Below are 25,324 nucleotides of genomic sequence, written 5' to 3'. Positions count from 1 at the left end.
AAAAATCGCAGCGCAAAAGTTAGCTGCTAATGGTAGCCACCAGAGTGGCTGCTGCTTCCGGTCTTGGCGATGCGGCAGTCACACCCACATTACCAAATAAGGAGTGAGAGTGACGTGTAGCCTGAACAGTTCTTTTTCTTCTTCTTCGTCTTGACATTAAATTATAAACCATAATAAATCAATTGTATAGGTCGAGCCTCCCTATATCTGTGTGTCAAATTGTTCCATCCTCAAAAACGAATACTTCTGCAGCTTCTAGCAACGGTCTTCTGTTAATAAAAGGACACTGAATGTCCTGAATGTGGCATCACAAACAAGACTTGAGTCTGACCACAGCAGACAATAGGAGTATTTACAACAGCATATAAAAACAAAAATACTGCATGTGGGTGCGTACTTAATCTCTGTCTTACTGTTACGTAAATCCCATGAATGTATGAGATTGTTAGCGTTATCATATCTCAATCAGTGATTAAGTGAATAATAATGTTTCTATCAGGTTACTATCAGCCTGTCACTCAATATTTTCAGGGCGGGGTTTGGAGGAACAGAGAGGAGACGGTGATCGCGGAAGCTTTCCTCCTGCCTTCACAAACTTTACACAAGTATTTATCAACTGAAAATAGCAAGAGGACATTCATACTCTGCAATCCAAGACTTGACCCATCAGTGGCAACCAGTTTCTAACATAAAGAAATGTGACCTGCTCTATCGAAATCAGTCGCATTGACCCGAAGACACATTTTGAGTTGTATACACTGCTGGAAAGAGGATATTCCTAGCTTTCTAATGATATCAGGATTGTTTTTGTACTCCAAATATTAAGCGAAATATGTCGCATTATATAATGACTGTCACCGAGTCATAATTTTGAGAAAAAGGCCTTCAAAGTTTTCTCTTCTCTGGAATCCATCGATCTGATTGATTATTAGCGGAGAAAATGATCAAAATACTACGGAGGGAAGATATTTTCGTTTGGATTACTGGTCTGGGGGAAGCTTGCGAGTGTGTGTGTGTGTGTTTGTGTAATTTTGCGTTTGTGTGTATTGCGTTTGTTTCCCGGGGAAAACCCTCACAAGAAACACCGGCTGTTGTTATGCCTGCTGTGACGTTAAATTACTCCATTCTCCGCTTGTAATTATGCCGTTACAAGCTTCAAAGTTGTATTTATCATCTGAATTTGCCGAAACAAGTTTAATATTCTGAAAGCCAAGACTTTGTTTAATTGAAATCAGATGAAAACAAACTGTAACGGACCCTGCCGTGTTATTTATGATTACTCTACGCTTACATTCATAATGTCAGCCGGAGGGAGGGGGGGCGGTGCTGCGGAAGAGCAGATTGCCTGTCATCTTCCCTTTACAAGCTTAAAGAATGTATTTATCGTGTGAGTTTGGAAATAAAAGTTTCATATTCTGAAAGCCAAGACTTTGTTTGTTTAAAATCAAACAAAACACCCAAACCCCGAAAAAATAGTTTTTTATGCAAATCCACGTTTATTTTGAAATGAGCCGTTGCAACTTCAGACTGATTTCGATAGAGCCGGTCACAAATAAGAACAGCAAACCGCAAAATGTGCACCCCAAAATAGATAAATGTTAATTATTTGTTGTATTAAGACTGATATTTAATTATTGTTGTGACCAGTCGGAACCTGATACTTAAGTTGCACGTGCATTGGTGTGATTACGGAGCCAGAAAGCGATGCACGTTTACTCGCGTGCGCGGTGCGCCCATGGATGTATAGGGTGCGCCGTGTGTTTGTTTTACAAAAAATGGCGAAGCAAATTAAGTTGTTTGACTGTGGTGTAAAAAGTTCGGCCAACCCGTCAACATCTTAAATGAATGTTCAACTGATAAAGCGCAAGATGAACCCGAACGAAAAGCAAAGAGGAAATGTGTAAAGTCTTGGGAGGCAAAATATATGTACATTCTTCTCCGTCCATTCACTTCCGGTAAAAGTTCCCGATATTATTACTACCAAAATAAAAGTGCTAAACAAAACTCTACCATAGGAAAATATTGGCATACAAATATAATCACTTCTATAAAAGGGTAACACATTTTAAATATTTAGACATATTAAAGGTAATTTACAGCATTAATAATATCTAATTCTTAACTGTGAATGGTTTTCATTTATTTAACATTAGAAATGTATTAGTCTGGCCAATCCAAGACTTCAATGCTGAAGGGACAATGGATATATGGTGGGGATCGAAACAAAGGTCAAGAAAACCCACATTTGAAAGGGAGGCGATGGATGACCAAGAAACTAGTGACTTGCTCAATTCCTTTGTGACGGATCTGTGAAGAACAACCGCACTGGTATTTTGTATACCAGCAATTGAGGGTGGACAGGTTTCCTACCACTTAAGTTTCAAATAAGTGTGTTGATTACTTATTGTAAAGCATTTGAATATTCTTTTGTGTCACATGTTCATTATTAAGTTGATGTATAACTGTATAGTATCTTAATTATTTAAAATATAAGGTGACTAAAAATGGCAACCGTATTTTCAGTTTTGGCAACCAAAAGCTGATGCCTGGTTGCCAGCCTGGCAACCGCTTTTAAAAGTTAGCGTTGAGCCCTGATGTGTAACCAATGTGCTGCAGGTCACCCTTGAAAAAGAGATCTTTTGATCTCAAGGGGCTTTTACCCGGTTAAATAAAGGCTACGAAGAGTTTTAGGGGACAGGTCCAGTTTAAGTGTTCACATTCCTCTTACATGTCATGAAGGCAACCTCTAGCACAGTGGGGGGCAAACTTTTTGGCTCGGGGGCCACTATGATTTTAAATTTAACAGACGGGCCGGCCCAGTAGCAGATCGTCACAAAAATATTTAGCTGTCCACTCATTATACACTCGGCACTAAATGTTGACTTTTCTTTTCTTTGGCCCACTCATTGTTACAGATGCAGGTTAAAAGGTGAATTAGGTTAAAAAGTTAATTATTGTGTCATCGTTTGCGTCATGACGTAACCGTTTACATGCCTTCTTATGACCCATACGGCGTTTTACGTCGCTGATTTTCTCCGCAACACCGCTCACAACAACATCAATAGAGGACTGCGTCGGGTAGTTTTTAATTATACGAAGCCAGATTAAATTAAACTACTTCTCCAACCTTGTACCTTTCTCCAGAGTGTCGTGGTGTATTGTTAATGTGGTTCAGCTGCATTACTGCCTGCTGCAGTGCTGCTCGTCTACCGGAGTTTAGTCTCCCGTTAACTCGCGGCAGCGGCCGCTGTAAAGTTTTCATTGTCTGACTGTCACACAAGCAGCTGATAAATATCACCCATCCCCATAAGTGAATGCGTTTTAGTCTGAAAGCTGTTTGGCATCACAACGCTGTTATGAAAGTGTATCTGGCATTCTACTGTGATGTTAGTGAATCAGCCTATCTTGACTACTTGTTGCTATCATATTGTAGCATAAGCCGTTTTCTACACGCATATTTTACCGGCGTAGTTTTCGTTATGATTTTACTTGTGATGGCCACATGTAGCCCATGTATTGATTCCATCCGATAGTTGCAATAATACTAAACAAAAGGAAAACGTCTGCCTCTTCACAATGGTCAATAACTGAACGGATGGTTACTAAAGTAAGGTAAAAATAAACAGAATCACACTAAGGCAGCATCCAATTTGCTCAGGTAATTGGCAGGTGCATTCATGTACAACAAATCACTTATTTGGTTAATAACAAAAGTTCATCTCAATTAGGGCTGCACGATATTGGAAAAAACTGACATTGCGGTTTTTTGTTCCCCTGCGATATATATTGCGTTTTTTTTAAAACCTGTTAAGCCCCAAGGTCCCGGCGGGTACATTACTTTTTTTTTCACAACACTGTGTCTCTGGGGATCTTAATATTTAAGAACCTATTAATGTGTTATACCAGATTAACGGAAATAATCTCAGCTAACTGACGATACAAACCATTTTTACCAAAACAAAACACAAGTCTTATAAGAAGCATCGAAATGACCTCTGAGCGAAAAATGCTAACGGACATTGGCACAGAACTCAAGATAAAAGTACCCTTATTACTTATCGTAGCTGCACATACAAGATATCCGATTAAAGCTGAGGTTCCACAGATTATTTAGGTATATAGTATCATCACTGAGTGATCCGAACTCGCGACAGGGGAAGCAAACACAGACATCACAACATGTACCTTTACGGAGCTTTTAGGGAGATCGTCTCGCCGTAGCTGTCAATCTGATCAAAAGACGTGTTCAATGGCATTAAAACGAGAAAAAACGCGGCTGAATCGGTTAATCCATAGGTTTTTAACGTCTCTGTATAAAAAAAATGATTTCATTTATAATCCATAATTCCATTTTTATGTAAAAATCGCAGAGCAAAAGTTAGCTAATAATGGTAGCCACCAGAGTGGCTGCTGCTTCCGGTCTTGGCTATGCGGCAGTCACACACACATTACCAAATAAGGAGTGAGAGTGCAGTGTAGCCAAAACCAGAAGCTGCATACACTCTGGTGGCTACCATTAGCAGCTAACTTTTGTGCTCCGATTTTTACATACAAATGGAATTATGGATTATAAACAATTGCCTCAAAACCACAGATACATTATCAACCTATGGATTAACCGATTCAGCCGCGTTTTTTCTCGTTTTAATGCCATTGAACACGTCTTTTGATCAGATTGACAGCTACGGTGAGACGATCTCCCGTAAAAGCTCCGTAAAGGTACGTGTTGTGATGTCTGTGTTTTCTTCCCCTGTCGCGAGATCGGATCGCTTGGATACTATACTTAAATAATCTGTGGAGTCTCAGCTTTAATCGGATATATTGTATGTGCAGTTTCGATAAGTAATAAGGGTATCTTTATTTTGAATGCTGTACTAAAGTGTGTCAGCATTTTTTTTTTTTAATGAATAAAACCGCACGTCCCTGCGGTGTGAATATCGCGGTTATCGCCATGACACGGTATATCGTTCAGCACTAATCTCAATACTTTGTTATATACCCTTTGTTGGCAATGACAGAGGTCAAATGTTTTCTGTAAGTCTTCACAAGGTTTTCACACACTGTTGCTGGTATTTTGGCCCATTCCTCCATGCAGATCTCCTCTAGAGCAGTGATGTTTTGGGGCTGTCGCTGGGCAACACAGACTTTCAACTCCCTCCAAAGATTTTCTATGGGGTTGAGATCTCGAGACTGGCTAGGCCACTCCAGGACCTTGAAATGCTTCTTACGAAGCCACTCCTTCGTTTCCTGGGCGGTGTGTTTGGGATCATTGTCATGCTGAAAGACCCAGCCAGGTTTCATCTTCAATGCCCTTGCTGATGGAAGGAGGTTGTCACTCAAAATCTCACGATACATGGCCCCATTCATTCTTTCCTTTACACCAGGGGTGGGGAACCTTTTTCCTCTCAAGGGCCATTTCAATTTTTACAACATCCTCCGAGGGCCGTACAAATTATTGACCTCTGCTTAAAAATACTAAAATCACAGCCCATTCATTTCGCCTTTCTTTCATGCTGTGCAAAGAAAAAGCAACCTCTTAATTCAGACATCTTACCATGACTCTTACCATGTACCATCCTTGGCTGAGACTGAGATTGATATTGAAAGTGGATGAGATTGTTGATGTTGGAAATTGTTGATGATATTGGTGATGTTGTTAATGATGTCAGGAATTATGTCTTGAATGTTGTTGTATTATTGTTTTAAGTGTCGGACCCCAGGAAGAGTAGCTTTTGTCCAGAGCAAAAGCTAATGGGGATCCTTAATAAATATAAACATAAACCATGTGCACGGTTGTGGCATGATCACCAAAACAGAAAGATATGGACACAAGATGTGTGCAAATGTATTTAGTTTCCTATCCATGTGAACATGATTTAAGTGTGTGTGTGGGGGGGGACTTCACCTCCTCTAGGGGGCATGCTCCCCCGGGAATATATATTTTTAAATGTTGAAGTTAAAAGCATCAATCTGGTGTGAGAGCAACATTAGAACTGTAAGCAGATTTTCTTTTTCTTTATGGATATTTTACAAATCACTCTCCTTTTAAACTGTATTCTTGTTTATTTAAAGGTCACATGGCCATTTCCACTGATCATAATTCCATTGTTGATGTCTACTAGAATAGATTTATACTGTGCAATTTTACAAACTCACATTGTTTCGCATACAGCATCTCTGTAAACTACGTGTATTCACTCTCTCCACTAAACGGCTCGTTGCAGCTCTTGCCCCCCCTCCCTGTGAGCCCAGTGTGCTCCGATTGGTCAGCTCGGCCCCTCTGTTCTGATTTGTCAACCACCAGAGAGGCTCTGCCCCTGTTGACATCTGCCGTAAACTGGTTTAGCGGGTACTTAGCCCACTTAGCCCATGGTGTTTTTTCGGCTCTGAGCGGAGTAGCAGAAATGAAATGGCGTCAGTAAAGCCATATATGTACGAACCGGAGTCCGACCCTGAGAGTGAAACGGACCGTGATGTACCTGATCCACCGTCCCAAACAAGAATACAGCAGGCGGTTTCACAGTGGAACGTTTTAATTTTGTATAGCTGCTACATTTCAGATGTAATGTTAGAACTTCATCATTTATCTACATCACAGTAACAAGTGTGTCCGCTGACTAACCAAACTTTCCAACTGTTGTTATTTAGGTGCACGTGTGGAAACTGCGCAGTGATGCCTACCGAGGTGGAAAACCTCTGTTGCAGGGAGATTAGAAAGGTGACAGTATAGTGCCGATGAAAGGGAGTCGGGGGCGGTGTGTTTAGAATCAGGTAAAATACATGTCTGCTCTGTCTGACAAGCTAGGAATGGCAAGCTAAACCTAAGAGCACACACTAAAGGGTCCGTGTGGCAACACTATACCAAAGGTGAATTATGGTCAAAACAGGGTGTCACCACAACAAATACAAAAACACCAACAGTAGCACACAACATTTTATACACCATACATACTTGTCAAGTCAATAGACTATATGCCCTTTTATTTATTCTATAGTAATTGAATGTTTATTTTGTAAACCTCGCCATAGTTGGATTTAATTGCTAAACGTATTATGTTACAAATATCTTATCCTCCTATAGGTTTTAACACGAATGCACCAAGTCCCAGAACCCATTGTGTGCATGGTTGACCACCCCGGACTAGAACCAAACTGCCTCAATCCCTACACCCTGCAGAACCTCCACAATATTTATCGGTTTGATTATGGACCTTTGAGGCGTAGAACTTAAGAAGAGTAAGTTATTTTTAGCTATAATAAACTAAATTAAATAAATTAAATAAATTAAATAAATTAAATAAATTAAATAAATTAAATAAAATTAAATAAAATAAAATAAATTAAAAATAAAATAATGGTTTGCTATACATGAATGATCTAGGAGCAAATAATTCAGGGAAGAAAGGCTATCAAGTAGTTCCATCAAACTTTATTTTGATAAATGTACAAATTGATCATGTGTATATATACACTGTATGAGATAAGATGGACCTTTATTAATCCCTGTGGGGAAATTCAGTTGTTCAAGCAGCCAGAGGGTAAGGGTGAAAAACAGGACAGCACATATATGTTATCATCCATTCCTCCTCTTATAGGCGTTTTAGGCATCTGGCCTATCGCAGCTTCGTAAGCTGGTGCTGGGGCTTTTTGGGACGAGGAATCAGAGTGGTCATCCCGTCGTGTGTGGTCCGCCGGATACGCCAGGAGTTCCCTGATCTGGCTGGACAGTACGTGGGCTTCCGACCGCCCCTAGACTAAAACGTGAGACATGGCGGGCTACCACTTCCTCCTTCGAGGGCCTGTCAAATTGAGTGGATTGATGTTGATTTTATTCATCTCCTCCACAAAGGGTGTTGGGTCCTCAAAGACTTCTTCAAACACCAGCCTCATCAGCTCACCCACGTACACTGAAAAATATAACATTCATATAATAATTAATTATTTGTATACACTTATTCATTTCTCTTTTATTCTTTCATTGTACAGATAATTCAGTGTAATTCAGTGTTCAGCATCAACAGCCAGCACGCCTAAAATTACACCCAGAAAGAGAATCCCACCTGAACAAGCTGGAAGTCCACAATGGTGTTGCTTCCCAGGTGCATTAGTGTGTAGCTCCCAAATTTAGCTGAGTGACCTGAAGAAAATATAATACAGGAGGTTTCAAGACTTTTTAACAGAATTTCAATGGATAAGTAGATGAATTGTAATATACACCAGTAACTCTGGCACTAGACTGTCTTGTCTGTTTCTGCTTACCTGGAGAGTCTGCTCTCATATCTCCTGCAACTGTGACCTTTCCCCCCTGGTGGTGTAGTTGCTGGGAAATCTTCAGCTGATCAGTTTTCCACTTGTGGATAATAGCAGGCTCCAGATAATGCCTAGCATGCCTCCTGAAGGTCTCGTACTGGAAAATCTCCAGCTGCATGGCTCTGCATATCTATGAATAAATAGAAAAACAGGACAAGTATTTGAAAAAGTCCACTTCTGTCATTTTTCATATGCTATGGATGTAAGATGGTAAAATACCTTTTTTAGTTGGAAGAAGGAAGCACCAGTGAAGTATGTAGCAGCAGATAATTGTAAGTTGCCAACCGGGGTACTTCCAATTATGGGCTGGCTCTCCCATTGTCTGAAGTAAGTGCAGTTTGGACAACGCTGTTTGAACGCCACAAAAGTCCCATTTTTCGTTTTTGGACATCACAGTCCGTCTTACAAAACGGACATTTTTCAAACAGCTGTCCGAGGCAGCTTTCAAACACAATGTACTTTGCGTCACTGTGCGTGGATCGTGTCTGAAGTCTAATGTAACAAAACAAAATTAACAATACATGTTAGATGTCAACTCTGAACAACAGTAATAGTAATGTGTACCAAATATACCAAACTTACGATACGTCAGATTCTTCTACAGTATCATCAGGGTGGTAACTCGAATCCAGAGTCTCTTCAAATTCAATCGAAGTCTCTCCTTGTTCCTGCTCCAACTCTAGTCGAGGTCTCTTGCTAGGTCCCAATCCTGGGCCCTTTATTGGTGTAGAGGACAAGGGGATTTCTGTGTAGGTGGAAGTTTTAGTGCCAACACTTTTGAAAGACACCGTGGCCTGGATGCCTGTTAATAAAAAGGGAAAAGTGCATAAATACTATGTACATTAGATAAGACACTAATACATTGTAAAAGGCCAACAACTTGTGTACATCTGACAGATTAATTAATGAAAAATGTACAAACTACAAACAGCACTGTATTTCTTGTAGTCAACATAACAGTATTTCTGTGATATACAATAATATCAAATAAGGTTTTATTTATAGAGCATATTTGAAAAAGATTTTTGGTCGAGCCCAAGTGCTGTACATGTAATAAAAGCACAATTAAGGTAATGTATCTGTGATTTGTCAGTGTTATAGTCTACCTTTGCTTCTCACGTGTGCCGATTTCAGTGTTCCCCGGGCCAACTGTGTAGCAACAGAAATGGCGGACACTTTACATTCCACTGTCTGTGTTCCCACAGACCGTGTCTCAACCCTCTGAGTTCCCACACAAACAGTCTGTGGACGGTCTGTTTGACATCCGACTGTACTGGAGCGGTGGGTATTGTGTTCCTGCTGTGATGTACTCTAAGAAAGATACACATAGTATTCATACAATTCATTTTGTATCCGAGGAAAACAGTCAATTTCATAAAAGCAACACTTTTACAATTACAATGTTCCACAGATAGTCTGCTACCTTTTCCCATGTAGCGTAATATTTCAGACTCTGTGTAGCTCAGTAGCATAGCTGCTAGGACCGCCAACTTCAATTTAATTATGTTTGGCGACTGACCGTACATCAGCCAGAGTATACTGTCTATGAGTATTTTGTGTGTGTTTGCAGACGAAATTCTCCAGCTATGATTATCTATCAGTAATCAACACAGTTAGCTTGCCAGCTAATATGCTAACCTAATATGCAGTTTAACAGCTAGTCTAGGCTTAGCAAGAACATCTTACAATTGCAATATTATACAGTTAGTCTGCTACGTTCGGTCATTCATTGTAGCTGGCATGAAAACAATGTTTTTCATAACATCTCTAGGTTAGAGCTTCTAGCTTAGCTTATTAATGGTAGCTCGGTAGAATACACGAACGGCAACTGTAATTACTGACCGTACGGTTAAATCACCCGGAGTATACTGTCTATGAGTATTTCGTGTGTGTTTGCAGACATTCTCCTGCTATGAGATACATGTAAGGCCATGTGCTAACATCGGTGTTGAGGTCTGGGAATGCTAGGTAGCCCTCGTGTTTACCTCGGTAGCATAGTATTTACAGAGTCGTGGTAGATACATTGTTTGTTTTAAACAGAATAAATACACAAACCACAATGAATACTTACAAGTTGTGTACCCAAATCTCCCGCTGGTCCAATCAAAGTAGGAACAGCATCGTCCTCCAATATCAGCTTTACAGCAAGTCCGAAGCTAAGGTCCGTGAAATGCCGCGCACACACAACAGTACCGGCTGGTAAATCAGCTGGAACAGTGTTAAAAAGGAATGTCAACCACTGACTTCGTCGTGGTTCTGCCTTCGGTACTGCAAACATTGTGGATTTCTCCACACAATACAGGCAACAGACCCTCCGCGACATGACTGGATAGAGCTTTGAAAAGAAGCAGGTTTTACGACACTTAATATGGTCGACTGGCAGAAGAAGTGACGTTGCACGGTGCAGCCACGTCACACGGGGCAGGAAGTAAACAATGGAAACTGAGAAATCTCCAACGAGGCTTTTGGGGGAGGTATTTTCTGTGTTAGAGTTTACTCGCTACAGGGTGTACTTTGAGGGTTTTGACTTTGCAGACTGTTTACATGCATAAAAACCTTCATAACACACAAGGGGACGGGCAATAACCGGAAAAGCATGACATGTCACCTTTAACAACTTTTTTTTACTGTCATATAGTATTTTATACCAGTTGTTCCTTTATTCTCTTATTTTTTTATAACTATAATGATCATATAAAGGTGTGCCTTTACCTCACTGGTTGTAGAAAAAGCTTCTTATATTCGTTAGCATAGCTAGCTAACCAGATGCTAATAACAGTCAAGTTATTGACTGTATGATCAGTATGACAGATGAACAGATCGCCACTGGGCTTACAACTAAAGACACAGCCACGCAAAAGCTGCGGCATGTGTACGGCTCCTTATGGGTACTGCAATTTTTGGAAGTGCTGGAGCGGTGTTCTGGTGCTCTCCGGCAGAACTGCACCCCTGTCAGATGAGACATATACCACGTGATGACACGTTAGGCTTGTGTTGTGTTCAAGGACCCTGACCTCGGCCAGGAAAAACAGGCACTCTCTTGTTTAATTATTTTGCGCTAGTTGAGTTTTTACCAAAAAGTTCTATTTTGGTTTCATCCTGCCTGGTGCAGGTCTACAATTTTGTTTCTGGTGTCCTTTGACAGCTCTTTGGTCTTGGCCATAGTGGAGTTTGGAGTGTGACTGTTTGAGGTTGTGGACAGGTGTCTTTTTTATACTGATAACAAGTTCAAACAGGTGCCATTAATACAGTTAACAAGTGGAGGACAGAGGAGGCTCTTAAAGAAGAAGTTACAGGTCTGTGAGAGCCAGAAATCTTGTTTGTTTGTAGGTGACCAAATACTTATTTTACAGAGGAATTTATCAATTAATTCATTAAAAATCCTACAATGTGATTTCCTGGATTCTTTCCCCCCATTCTGTCTCTCATAGTTGAAGTGTACCTAGGATGAAAATGTCAGGCCTCTCATCTTTTTAAGTGGGAGAACATGCACAATTGATGGCTGACTAAATACTTTTTTTCCCCACTGTATGGCTCTGCCGCTCGGCGCTGCTGCTTGCTTCAGTCTGTGTCTGCATTATTTCGCACCTGCCTGTAATCTGAGAAGGTCCCGCCTCTCTGGCTGGCTCCTGACCTGAAAATCTTCAATGTTGATTGACACTTCAGTAATAGCCTATCAGATAGCGCTGTGAGCGGGACATTGCTCGTATACACAGAGTGGTGACTGCAGCCAGAGAAACAGCCGCATCAGAGCCAAAGTTTTATCGGCAATTTGATTAAAAAAAAGGCTGATACCGATAATCGGTCAAATGCGGAATATCGGCCCCGATAATCGGCCTGGCTGGTCGACCCCTATTACAGACCCCACCATTCAGACTGGCAGTCATATGCAGCCACACTTTAGAGTTTCGTGCCTACATCGAGCTAATGAAAAAACGAAAGCTAACCGAAAGGCTCAGACGTTCGGGAGGAAGGTGAAGGGCGTTGCTTGGCAATCAAGCCAATCACCGAAGCCGTTGCAAGACGCGCAATCTGATTGGCTGGCGGTTTGGGCGTGAGTTTAACCTCTTAAGCCCCGGGGCCGAAATGGCGTCATTTGCAGGACACAACATCTAAGGAACCTTTAATATTTAATAAACTATGAATATTTTATATCCATATAACAGGGAAAAACTCATTTAACTGATCTTTTTCGTTTTTTTTGTTTTTTTTGTTTTTTTTATAAACACACAGTGCTAACAGTGACCCTCTGAATTAGCCCCGAGCTAAAAATGCTAACCTATTACTGCACCGAAAATCATTCTTAGCTCCCTTATTACTTATCCTAGCTGCACATCCAACACATCGTTTATGATCGTAAAGACACAGAATCTAACGGTGCCCACCTCAACACTGAAAGATACAAACTCGCGACGTTATCAACAAAAACGTACATCAAAACATTTGGCGCTAGGTAGCCTAAAACGCTAACATGGCTTACCTAGGTCTTTGTCTGGTCAAAACTGGTCTTCAATGGCATTAAAACAATAAAAACAACAGAGAAAAAAAGTCATACGCTAATATTAACCAATACACAGCTTCAATCATTACTTTACTTACCATGACCACATAACAGCTGTATTGAAGGTTTGCTTTTTGATCAATAAACACAACAACAAAAAGCAAACACCACTGGTATGGAACGTACATGGCCTAATATCCAGAGGAGATGCGTTTATTGCGTAAACAAACAGTAAAGGGCAGAAAGTCTGCACAACCCACTGCACCGCACGCCACGGTTACTACTCCTCCAGACAGCCTCTGCCATAATCGATCCTCGACGAGCATTTAGAGAAATTCCATTTCCTTCGAGGCGGCGCGCCCACATCCGTTTCCGGGTCGCTGCCGGAGGACCTGGGAGTCCGGGACGCCAACGTTTGAGAAATTACAAACGGCTAATTTCGGAGGACTCGCGCGCATCTGCTTGACGCCGGGACGACCGGCGACCCTCCCCGACAGGCCCTCGGACGCGAAGGCCCGCCCACAACTGCGTGCACGTCTGTGACCGCAGTTTTAACTATTTGTATAATGCGCTTTCTGCTTTCCTGTCATTAGGAGTTAGAAATGTAATAGCTATGTAATAGCCTAGATTAGAACCTTAATTATCCTAAACTTCTGGGACATTTCCCTATAGCGAATATACCTTTATATTGTCTACTCTTCACTTACTTGTCAGCAGGCACGAGCACATATAGACATCAAAGTGGGCTTGAGCCCCTGCCCTTTTTCTTGCTCCAGAGAAAGTGCCCTTTTTCCCCCCTTTAAAAAAAAAAAAAAAAATTAATATATATCTACTACTGTTTGCGCACAGTTTCCCTTTCCAAAAATATATTGATTGAATACAAAATAAAAATATCAGGTCGGGAGATTAGACTGTAAAGTTCCGATGCTCTCTCTCTACCCTCCCTCCATCCCTCCCTCCTTCCACGTCTCGCGCACAGCGGTGCGGACGTCGGCAGTCACTTCAGACCGACAGGTAGCAGCACCTCCCACTTTACTGTCCCATGTTATGCCGGCTTTTCTTGGCTTATTTTGAAGGTGAGTGGTGATGAACAAATGACTAAACTGCCAGTGCCTCAAGTGTACAGCTAATCAGCTAAAAGACAAAAACAAATAGAGTTAACTAAGGTAGGCTACTAGCTAATGGATAAGTTAGCTCAAAGTTTAGCTAAGGCAGTGGTTTTCAAACTGTGGGGTGCGACCCCTGGTGGGTCGCGGAGGTATTGCAAGGGGGGCGCGGGAAGATGTTTTTATTTTAATTTCTCCTTTTGGCTTTGTGAAGCACCTTGAGATGACGTTGTTTTTAAAGTTTGCTATATAAATCAAATGTATTATTATTATTCAATTGTAAACAAACACTGTTCGAAAATATCTCATTGGTCAGAGAGCTGTGGTCATAATGCTGCCTTTTGCAACATCCTACTTGTGTGAGATAGGCTTTTCTGCTGTTGCTGCCATCAAAACGAAATACAGATCAAAGCTGAACATTGAGAATGAACTGAGAGTGGCAGTCTCAAAACAACAGCCTCGGTTTGAGAAGATCTGCAAGGGAAAGCAAGCACACACAAGTAATTGATAAGCTATGTGTGGAATATGAATGGTAAAGTGATATGATCGTTTGCAACCTGCAGTAGAAATAGTAGTTAATTAATATATTTTCCTTAAAGAAATTTGAATTAAAAAAATCTACTACTCAGGGAAGAAGGCCAACCAGTTTTAATTAGGCCAAATTAATTCACAGTATCTAGCACTTTTGTTCATGTGTAATCCATAATAAAATATAAAATTATAGTTGGATCTTTGTATCTTCTTATTATTAGCAGAGAAAATGTAATGTTTTAACAACAATATACAATTAATCCTACCAATATAGATGGGAACCGGGTTTGGGGGGTCCCGAAAATATTACCCAAGGGGTGCCCGACTGAAAAAGTTTGGGAACCACTGAGCTAAGGCAATGTATCATGGGCATACAGGTTAATGTACTGTACTTAAAGAGCCTGTGACACGAGTTTCCCCCATCATCCAAACCCATCAATTTGAGTAAATATTGTCCCCTTGAAAACCGTTACTGAACTGATTTTGGATATTTGTACTTTCATAACCTTTAATCTGCCCTTCAATGTTGACCATTTCCTGGATCTTCTCGGGGATTCTTCAAGTCCCGCCAAATTATGTGTGACGTCATTGCGGGCACAGCGCTCCAGCTGCACCGTTCAGGATCCCAGCATCTGCATGTAAACCACGATGGTGCACACAGCAGCAAGCTCAGACAGCGATGACAGTTTAATTTTGAACGTGTCTGAGAGCTCATATGAGGCTGAAGGATCGGTTTATGTTGTATCTGTTAGAAGTTTAGGAATTAGGTGCGTCAATATGGGCAATCATACGGTCATGTAGCCAGTGGTGGAATGGGACTAAAAATCATCCCGGGACTCTCGACCGGCCCACTTCGGTACCGCTAGTAAATTGTCAACGGGGGGAGTGGGGGATGTCAGGGGCGGCGGGTGCTGTAGATAGTAAATGTAAATATGTAAATATTTGTGTCACTGCATCCTGGTAAAATACAAATATAATGTATAATGTCTGTGTCTTTGACATTAGCGCTGCTAGCCACCTGTGCCCTGTACTACGAAGCCAGTTCAACTAGGGCTGTGCAATTTAATCGATCCTGCGATATATATCGATATTTCGTTTTCCGAGAAAGTATCGGTATTTCAGCTGCGGGTATCGATACATTAAGTCTGATAACTGTGTTCGTTATTCTCGCGTCCAGGAGAGAAGCTTTAAAAAGGAGACTAATTGAGTCTCTGAGAAGGTTCAAATGTATACTTTAATTAATAAAAAGCGCGGTAATGTTACAAGCAGAAGATGGTTCAGTCAGAAAAACAGCTGTGTTCTGGCTCTCGTGAGCGAAGGGAAGATAGCGAGATCCACCTTTCCAGCTGTTAAATATCCTCTGCTGGCTCCTCCATGTGGGCCGGTTGGCGCTGCTGGGGGCCGGCCCTCCACGTCTCCAATGTTCGTTGTTGCGCATTACAGAGGATTCAGGCATTGTACATTAAATATATAACTAAACACGCCTTTTCTCCTCCTTATCTCTTTCATGACTTTTCATTTAATACATTTTAAACGCTGTAATCAATACTCCAAAAATACCTCACGGCTGGTATCATTTCCGGTAGTTCCGGATGTTGTCTCATGCTACCTACGTCTGTAAACAAACGTATTCAAATAAACTGTACCTTCATTTAATATTCAGCAATAATAATATCTCGACGTCTATAGTTGTAGTGTTGAAATCAGTAGGTTTCGGTGTGCAACACTCCGTGTCATATCGCTACTAAATTCACCTCTATTGTAAATGGTATATTAGCCACATGCTAAATGCTAACCGGAGATGAAGGATTTTCAGAATAAAACAACTGGTTGTGCACAAGAACTTCTGGTTTTTCAGTATAAAACAGCATTTAAACTGACGGTATGTTTAAGGTACTTTATGCCATCAAAACATTGATTTTAATTTCTAACAAGTCCCATTCAAATCCCCTGTGTTCCGCCACCTGCTGCACCTTTTAATTCTCCATTGTCCATTGTGATACTGCACTTTATGTACTTACGTTTCAAAGGCTTGTAAGTTACAGTTTGCACTGTTTCAATAAATGAAACTAATTTTCTCACCACATCTTTTGATTCATTTTGTCCAGCATTTGCAAGCTGTAGACTCTGTCAGAGCCATATATTGTATAGTTGATGCTTTCAGTTTTCAGTTGAATTAATTCAATCCAAGTCAATGGAACACTCACAAGATGTCACCAAAATCACACTGTCCCTTTAAAATCTTTCAGAAAATGATATAAGTATATCGAATCGTATCGTTGGCTGAATATCGTGATATATATATCGTATCGTGAGCTGAATATCGTGTATCGTATCGTGAGATTAGTGTATCGCTACAGCCCTAAGTTCAACATACCCTGGATATGTTTGAGTAACAAACAAACTAACAACAACAAACTAACAAACGAGATCTCGCTAAGCGGTCCTACGACGCTGGTTATCAACTCGGTAAATCAAGCCAGGGTTTCTCTCACCAGCTGAGAGCGCGTTCACGTCTAAGACACGAGTGGATCTGACTTTAATTACATTTGACTCGAGTGTTTCGTCAACATAATGTGTTGCTTAAAATAATACTTCTGCATACAGTATGTGACACTGTAAGTGTTGCACGGCCAGATACGGCTCAGCTGACTCAGATAAGGAAATATATGATATATTATGATCGATGATGTAATATGAATGATAAGTGCGACACGTCGGCGTCTTCTCTGCATACGGCAGTTTAAACTGTATTTCCTTTATCCTGTAATATGACTTGAGAGATTTAAACTCCGCACACTGAGTTGATCTCTTTTCTATAGATGCCGGAGTCGGGCAACGTCAGGTAAAAAAAGTTATTTAGCCTTCCCAAACCTGAGCCTCACGCGCCGCCTATGGGGGATGTGCTAGTGACTTATCCGACCGGCCCACTTCGGTACCGGCCCATCGGGATTGGTCCCGATGGCCAGTCCGCCGCTGCACCCAGCCCACGTAAACTGTCAACGGGGGGAGCCTCGCTGCGGGAAAACGGTGGACCAAGTGTCCCGATCGGAATGGGAATAATAATAATAATAATATATCCGTGCATTTTATCCATTAATTTCCCCAACATTGTGGTAAAAAACCACACGTTTAATCCATGTTGGTGTACTACAACTACAAAAAGCATCGGTTTGTTTTCTCATCAGGAAATGCAGACCGGCTCAAACAAACGATTTTTAATCATCATTCTCACGATCATTTAATCTATCATATGTTCGCCGAATTGACATGAAAGCACTAATAAATGTAGTTTCATCCACTTGAGTTTACAACTACAAAAATAATCGATTTGTTTTTATATCACATACGGGAGGAAATTCAGCAGCTCTCACTACCGATTTTTAATCCTAATGTAATCATCATCTTCACCATGATCATTTATGTTTATGATCGCCGAATTGACATGAAAGCACTGACAAATATGAATATACTGTAGTCAACTTCATTAAAACGTTATTAACGTGCCTAAACTCAGTAATTCACAATTTTTACGCATGACAACACACTTTGTCCGTGTTTGGCTCTCTCGCCGCACAGTGAAGCGTTCCCGCATTGACGTCACTTCCGGCTTCCCCCAAAACTTCAAAATGAGTCGAAGGAATTTCCCCGCGATGTTCGAAATTATTGATATTTAACGGAACGGTATCGCACCATCTTTTTTAAACTGACGGTTCGAGATTACTAGTTGTTAACAGTTGTTGGGATGCTGTCACAGGCTCTTTAAGGGGAGACACTAAAGGTGAATATAGTAAAATGTGTATCTAATAACGTCATCACAATTGTCACATTGATATGCCAATAAGGCATTAACTAGGCCTAATTAAAATTGCATGCAGTTACCAAGGCATTGCAGGTGAAAAGGATAAAACTAAAACAAACATAAAAACATATCACCTCACAACTTCCCCAGATAGTTACTTACGTCTAGGGTTGGGTATCGTTTGAATTTCCACGATTCTGATTCCGATTCTACTTTTCGATTCCGGTTCTTAACTGTTCTCAATTCCGATTCTTTGAGGGGCAGGGTAAAAAAATGATACATGCTTCTTCCACCAAAAAAAATTACATTTATTCGAGAAACTTTTACACAGGTTAGTTTAAAGTAATATTCACATTAATCAGTCATTACATTCACTGCTATGTAACCTGAGAACCACTGAAGCTACATCAGTACAACAGTCCAACTTTTAAAGGAAACCCCCCTCCCCATTTAAAAACAGTTCTTGTTGAGAAAAACAAGCATATCTGCATTCTCAGGCATACCGGGAAGAAATGTTTGAACATTTTGAAGTAAAATGCTTCAATCTGGTGCACTTTAAGCAGAATTACTAGAGACTAGATCTAGGGGGTACAACTCTAAACACCCATATGACAAAGATCGGTTTACATTTTAATAATTAAATAATTATGTGCACATAACCAATATAACCTACCATAGCCAATAACAAATACATGTAACGTATTTTATTTTTGTTGTTCATTCATATCTTATTTTACTTTTTTATTTATGCATATTTTTGTATCTCCAGTTTAAAACGATATGTCTGGTTTACTGTCCTATAGTATACATTGGAATTATTTCAAACCTGTTTTATCCCAATAATTATAAAAGGAGTGCCTTGGAAATATGTGTTTACATAAATTGTGATCAAAACGTTTGAGACCCACTGAGATAACTGTGCATTCACACCTAATAGTCCACTCTCTGGTGCGCACCAGACCACAGTTTGTTGCATTGTTTCATTCTTCAGAAGGTTCGGTTTGCGTTCACACGGGCAAAACTCAAACGGACTATAAACTTTAAACACAAGTCATGTGCACGGAAATGCTGTTCAACCATTGGTCAGACATTAAGGGGGTAAAATTGCAAATCCCGGCAATTTCTACCGGAGCCTCCGGCATGGAGCATCGGCAGGTTATTCTCATGCTGCTGTTAATCTGGAGATCAACAGACTCTAGCGGCCCGCGCATATGATTATATAATCAGACAACGTCCGTTAAAAAACATTATAACACATAATGAGACGTTCTGCAGTAAGGAGGGGCGTTTCACCGACGACAGGTGTTCTTACTTTTATGTAGCTGACGGAGAATTTTTACTTTACACGACACTGTTCAACACTTCATTCTGCTTCGCTCTTTAACTAGACAACCGCGGATGTCTTGAAAGACTCTTTCGCTAAAGATTTTGAAGATATCCGCGTTCTTGTGACACGTAAATACTACGCTTCCTATGTTTTGGTGCGGACTGCGTTCACACCAGCAATGAACCGCTCCAGAGTTCGCAAGCAAGCGCTCGGAGACCACCTATTTTAGCGGACCAGAGTACGGTTGTTTAGTTCACTTAAGAGGTCTCGGATTGTGTTCACACCGACCCAAATGAACCGCACCAAGCGGCTAAACGCACCAGGGTTCGATTCAACCGGACTATACAGGTGTGAACGCACCCTAAAGTGAACTATCTAAACACTGAGTCCTTTACCTCACTGACTGAGCTGTAGTTATCAGCCTCTGAGTCTGACTGGAAAGGACTCCCTCCACATCATTGTAGAAACATCTTCTTCTTATATCCGTTAGAGCAGCTAGCACCAGATTCTAATAACAACTGCGCCAGTACCGGTGCACCCTCCCTCTCTCCCTCGCTCGCTCCCACGCTCTCACTTTGGCTGTGAGCTGCGGGTGCCAGATAAGCCAACATCCCCCATTTTCATCACTTACAGCGCCCATCGTACAGGGCAAATGAAAAGTGTAACCCGGAAGAAAAGGGTGTTACATTTACTTAATTATGAATGTTGTTACATCAAGGCCGAAAATTAGGGTGAGAACCAACGGTCAAAAATGTTTTTTTCCCTCCCAGAGCTGACAGCGCAGCGCCTCCTCAGATCTGGCGCCCTAGGCGAACATCTATAACGCCAGTGCGACGGGCCGGCCCTGGTCCCAGGTTACGCTGTAGGAAGTGTAGGTACAACGCTACATTTCCCGCCCCGCCGCAGTCATACATCAGGCTACGGAGAGTGGCGAGAAACATTTCCTCAGGCATCGAAAAGCGGAACCGAAATTCACATTTCGAAATGATGCCGTTGGAATCGAAATGTTGGAATGTCCGAACCGGAACCGGTTCTCGGTACCCAACCCTACTTACGTCAAGTCAGTATTTTCCAGTGAAATGTTATGTTTAAATGTGCAGATTAGCTTTATATCCAGGGCAGTCCCTACCTACAGGCCGATCATGCAGACTGCGTGGGGCCTCACCTTGCGGAGGGGGCCTCATCTTGCGGAGGGTGCCTCAACTGAGCCAAAAATGCGGCGCACCTATGCGCTTATGCGGCACAATTAGTGTGGCGCGGCACGGTTTCGCCGCTGCGAAGTCCCCCCCCCCGCCGACGCTCGCGAAACAGAGGGCCTCATCATATAACTTTGCGTGGGGCCTCATGTTGGCTAGGGACGGCCCTGTTTATATCTATAGATGAATTCAGACATGGTAGTAAAACGAACAAAATGTTATGTGTTTTTTGGAAGTTTTCTTTCCATTGAAAGAAAACATGGAAGTAAAATAGACCAAAATAACAATGTATAGTACATGAAAAAACGATCTTTTAGCCTGTAATGCCTTAAACAGTAACTTCATCATTTTGATTGATGGCTGCTCATTTAATAACTATTAATTGTGAAATACTAAAGAAGGTCATTGTCTCCGTGTTAACTGATTATTTTGTAGAATTCTGCTGAGTATTAAACAATTGCGTGAGTGTGAGGGTATTAAAATAAATTGGTCAGTAAGTCAGAGATATGCAACTATTTAACTTTTTGTTTTACATTTTTCTTTTTTTTATATAAATGATTATGGGAAGTGTCCTTTTTTTCACTTGAGCTCCCGCCCCCCAAAATGTCCCTGCTTGTCAGCATAGGTCGGCATTGATGTACAGAGCCGACAAAAGACCTTGTTTATATTGGCATCATATTGAAGCCAACTCCATCGATCAAGCCAGTGTGGCAGAAACGTTCTCTCCCTCTTCTTCCCATACTCCCTGTCACTCTCCTTTAACTCCTCCGGTGACTTCCTTTTATTTGAAGATTGTTTTTTGCCCTGCGCTTGGCCGGTTACCGCTGGTATTAAAAACATTTTGGCGAATGGCGAGAAAGTGTAGTGAACGAGCGCGCTCCCGCACGGGAGCCTGCTCGCGCTGCGCTCCGCAGCAAACAGTTGTATGCTTTTCACCCAACAACGACAACCGCCTCACAAAACGCTATGTTGTAGCGTTAATAAATGAAACAATTTAACAAAATTGCTTGTCAAAATACCAATACCACAGGACCATTCTTTTTTTTAAAGCAATATTTTTTGTGGCAAGTGGAAAGTACGTTATGCTGGCCCGGGGTGTCTAAATAGTGCTTCCGGGCCAGCAGGCCATTTATAATGTCAAGCCCTGACATAGCCCTGACCACATGTATGTGGTCTGTTGACTAATATACTCTCACACCAAACGCAAACAGTGCCATCCCCCAACTGGACAAGCCCATATAAATGTAATTGTTTAGTCAAACATTTTTTTCTCGACAGCCCTAATACACACACACACACACACACACATACACACACACACACACACACACACACCATTTTTCTCGTTGTCTTAGTTGCTTAATCTCAAACAAATCATGGCTTCCCCAGGCTCTGAGCATTATGCCCACACCTTTGAATGGTGTGACACTAATGTTCCTCTTCCACCCAGCAGGAATCCTGAATGCCGCTCTCTCTTGTCACACTATGTTTGCCAGTCAGTATGCATTTATTATCCAGCAGCATCTTGTTGCTGTGTCTTGTGCTGCAAGGACGAAGCCACAGTGCAGTTCCAGTGATCTGGTTGGCTCACTATCCGATAACCATAAATGTTCCTGACCATTTGGACTGAGGAGTAGTGTCAGCTGAAGAGTAGTTCAGGAATACACAGATTCTTATAGCGGATCCATTGCTGAACAATAGATTGAATTGGTTATTTGTGACAATGGGCATGTCTGGTTTTGGATAGAATCAACAAAAAACTATTCAGTTAATTTGTATCAGTCTTTTTTTATTAATAATGTCAGGAAAGCAATGTTTAAGGCTAGTCTGATGTTGCCTCCGACTTTAAAGAGGCACACAGCAAGTTATAGAGCTTAAGATCATGTGTGTTAAATTGTGGGTTGAGCTGCCAGTGAACACATGGAAAAGGTACAGATAATTTGCATGTTATGCTTGTGCAGGATTATTTGAAGGAACATAAATGTGGTGTTGCTCAAAAGAGTGAATGTTCCTGACTCATTTACAAAGTATTCCAGTGTAGCACTTAATAATATGATCTGATCAAAATAAACGTATCTCTTTCTTCTATCATAGATCTGGGGTCACTATCCTGGGATGATTTGGAGAATGACCTTCCCGATGAGTTGATCCCTAATGGAGGAGATCTGGGCCCGATGGGTGGGATGCCTTCAAATGTTGGAGCAGCACCTGGCCCCGGTGGAGCTTCTGGTGTACCGGACGCAGCCGCCAAGCACAAGCAGCTCTCAGAGCTCCTTCGAGCAGGAAGCAGTATCGGGGCCGCAGGGCTGAATTCAGCTAGCCCTCAAACAGGCGTTTTGGGTCCTCAGCTGGGGACACCAATGAGAAAGAGCCCCATTGGACAGGGTTCCCCCAACAACCACCCCTCTCCCCAGGCCCAAAAAGCAGGAACCCCAACAGGAGTAGGAGGACAGAATAACAACAATAGTCCTGCAACAATGGGCTTCAACCAGACCATGATCAACAATAACCAGGGTCACGCCGGGCTCATGGCCCAGGGCGGGCAGTCCCAACCTGGGCAGGTGATGAATGGGGGTCTCGTGCCTGACGCTGGGAGAGGACGGGGGGCAGGGGTAGCAGGCATGCAGTACCAGGTACAGAAAATGCAGGGAGCGGCTCCAGGACCAGGAGGAGCTGGAAGTGCGTTGGCAGAAACACTCACCCAGGGAGCACAGCCGATGGGGGCCCACCCCACGCTCAGTGCAGCCCAACAGGCGGCCAACATGAACAAGGTGAGTCGCATACTCTTTTACATACCTTTGTCAAAGACAACCTCTACAATTTGCTCTGGCTAAAGGATGTGTTCTCTGGTCCCGGTCACTGCTAACTCTGAACAGGATGTAGAACGCTGTGTGCTTCCTGTGATCATTCATGGTGTCACCACATTTGGAGAAAAGGGCTTGTTGCTCTGCCTTTGACAGCTCTAGTCTTAAGGCAAACTGTCAAATCTAGGGTCATGCCAAATCGTCAACAATCTACCAAGCAATCTAGGGCTGTGCAATTAATCGTATTTTAATCGCAATTACGATTTTGGCCTGCCACAATTACGAAAACAACATAATCGAAAGAAACGATTATTTTGCTTTGCTAGGTTATGACCTATATTTGATCTAATTTATTTTAGTGTAATTTATTTGTATTTATCATATTTATATATGTTTAGTAGCTTGTGGAAGTGCGCTCCAAAATATTTGTTGATCTTGTTTATTGGTATTTATTATTTTTATATTATTTATTTAAATGTAGATATACATGTATCATTTATTTATTTTTGTATTGGTTTTTCAGTTGAATTATACATTCAGGGTAATCAACAGTTAAAAAGATACTGTTCAAATTATTATTTCTATTTGTTTTAAAGTTCAATAAATGGACGTTTTCAAAGTCAATGAATAATCGTATTTAATAATCGTGATATCAATTATTGATAAAAATAATCGTGATTATGATTTTTGCCATAATCAAGCAGCCCTAAAGCAGCCTCAGTTCTAATATTGAAGAGTGGTACTGCCTGCATACAGTGGTTCACACTTTTAATGCATTCGTGAGTATGAGATAATTGCTAGTACTCAACTTAATGTAGCTGTTAATTGGCTGCTTAATGAGAGTGGAGATGGTTAACGAGAGTGGAGATGCTCCATAACTGGCCATAACACCACTCACGCTTTGTCTCAAATGACTCGGCCCACACTTCAAATTGCTCTTTTCCTGGCATGTGTGGTGTGTGCATCTGTTTCTGCACACTCTGCTGGTCGCTCTGTCAATTCATCTGCACAGTCTGCTATCTCTCTCCGCTCATTTTACGTGCTGTAATTGTTCAGAAATGAAATGTACACTCCACACTTGGCAGCTCTACTCTCTTGTTTGGCGAGCAGTGAATATTGACACTGCTGTCGGCTTCTCACTCACTATATTAGTCTTGGGACTCTAAATAATGTGTGTGAGAAAGAGAGGTCATAGTGTCTCTGGCTGCTCATACGTAAGCCTGCCACCAGTGTGGTTACACAGGAAATCAATAGGAAGCCATCTATTTCACCGTCTGCATGTCAGAGCCAAGACACTGATGCTGAGCGTAACCACAACTAGGGCTGTAGCGATACACTAATCATACGATACGATACACGATATTCAGCCAACGATACGATATATATCACGATATTCAGCCAACGATACGATTCGATACGATTCGATATAATTCGATACACTTATATCATTTTCTGAAAGATTTTAAAGGGACAGTGTGATTTTGGTGACATCTTGTGAGTGACTTGACTTGGATTGAATTAATTCAACTGAAAACTGAAAGCATCAATTATACAATATATGGCTCTGACAGAGAGTCTACAGCTTTCAAATGCTGGACAAAATGAATCAAAAGATGTGGTGAGAAAATTAGTTTCATTTATTGAAACAGTGCAAACTGTAGCTTACAAGCCTTTGAAACATTAGTACATAAAGTGCAGTATCACAATGGAGAATTAAAAGGTGCAGCAGGTGGCGGAACACGGGGGA

At 41.5% G+C, this 25,324-nt stretch overlaps 1 protein-coding gene and 1 long non-coding RNA gene across 3 annotated transcripts in view; one reads left to right on the top strand and one right to left on the bottom strand.

Annotated features, from left to right (window-relative positions):
* The window catches only part of crebbpa (CREB binding protein a), a 95,983-nt gene that overhangs the window by 22,214 nt on the left and 48,445 nt on the right, over positions 1-25,324 (top strand). The window contains 1 exon segment of the mRNA XM_034239104.1: positions 22,868-23,544. Within this exon segment, the coding sequence (XP_034094995.1) occupies positions 22,868-23,544 (677 nt within the window).
* On the bottom strand, positions 8,615-9,651 carry LOC117561597. Of its 2 annotated transcripts, none has more exons than XR_004571407.1 (3): positions 9,417-9,651; positions 8,893-9,112; positions 8,615-8,658 (listed from the first exon to the last, which is right to left on the bottom strand). It is a non-coding gene; the product is annotated as an uncharacterized LOC117561597 (long non-coding RNA). The 2 variants fall into 2 exon arrangements; XR_004571406.1 differs by lacking the exon at positions 8,615-8,658 and adding an exon at positions 8,673-8,802 and having other exon boundaries at positions 9,417-9,650.

Source organism: Gymnodraco acuticeps, unplaced genomic scaffold (genome assembly GCF_902827175.1).
Source record: "Gymnodraco acuticeps unplaced genomic scaffold, fGymAcu1.1, whole genome shotgun sequence".
Taxonomy (NCBI): Eukaryota; Metazoa; Chordata; class Actinopteri; order Perciformes; family Bathydraconidae; genus Gymnodraco; species Gymnodraco acuticeps.
This window is presented reverse-complemented; position numbering and strand designations above follow the sequence as displayed.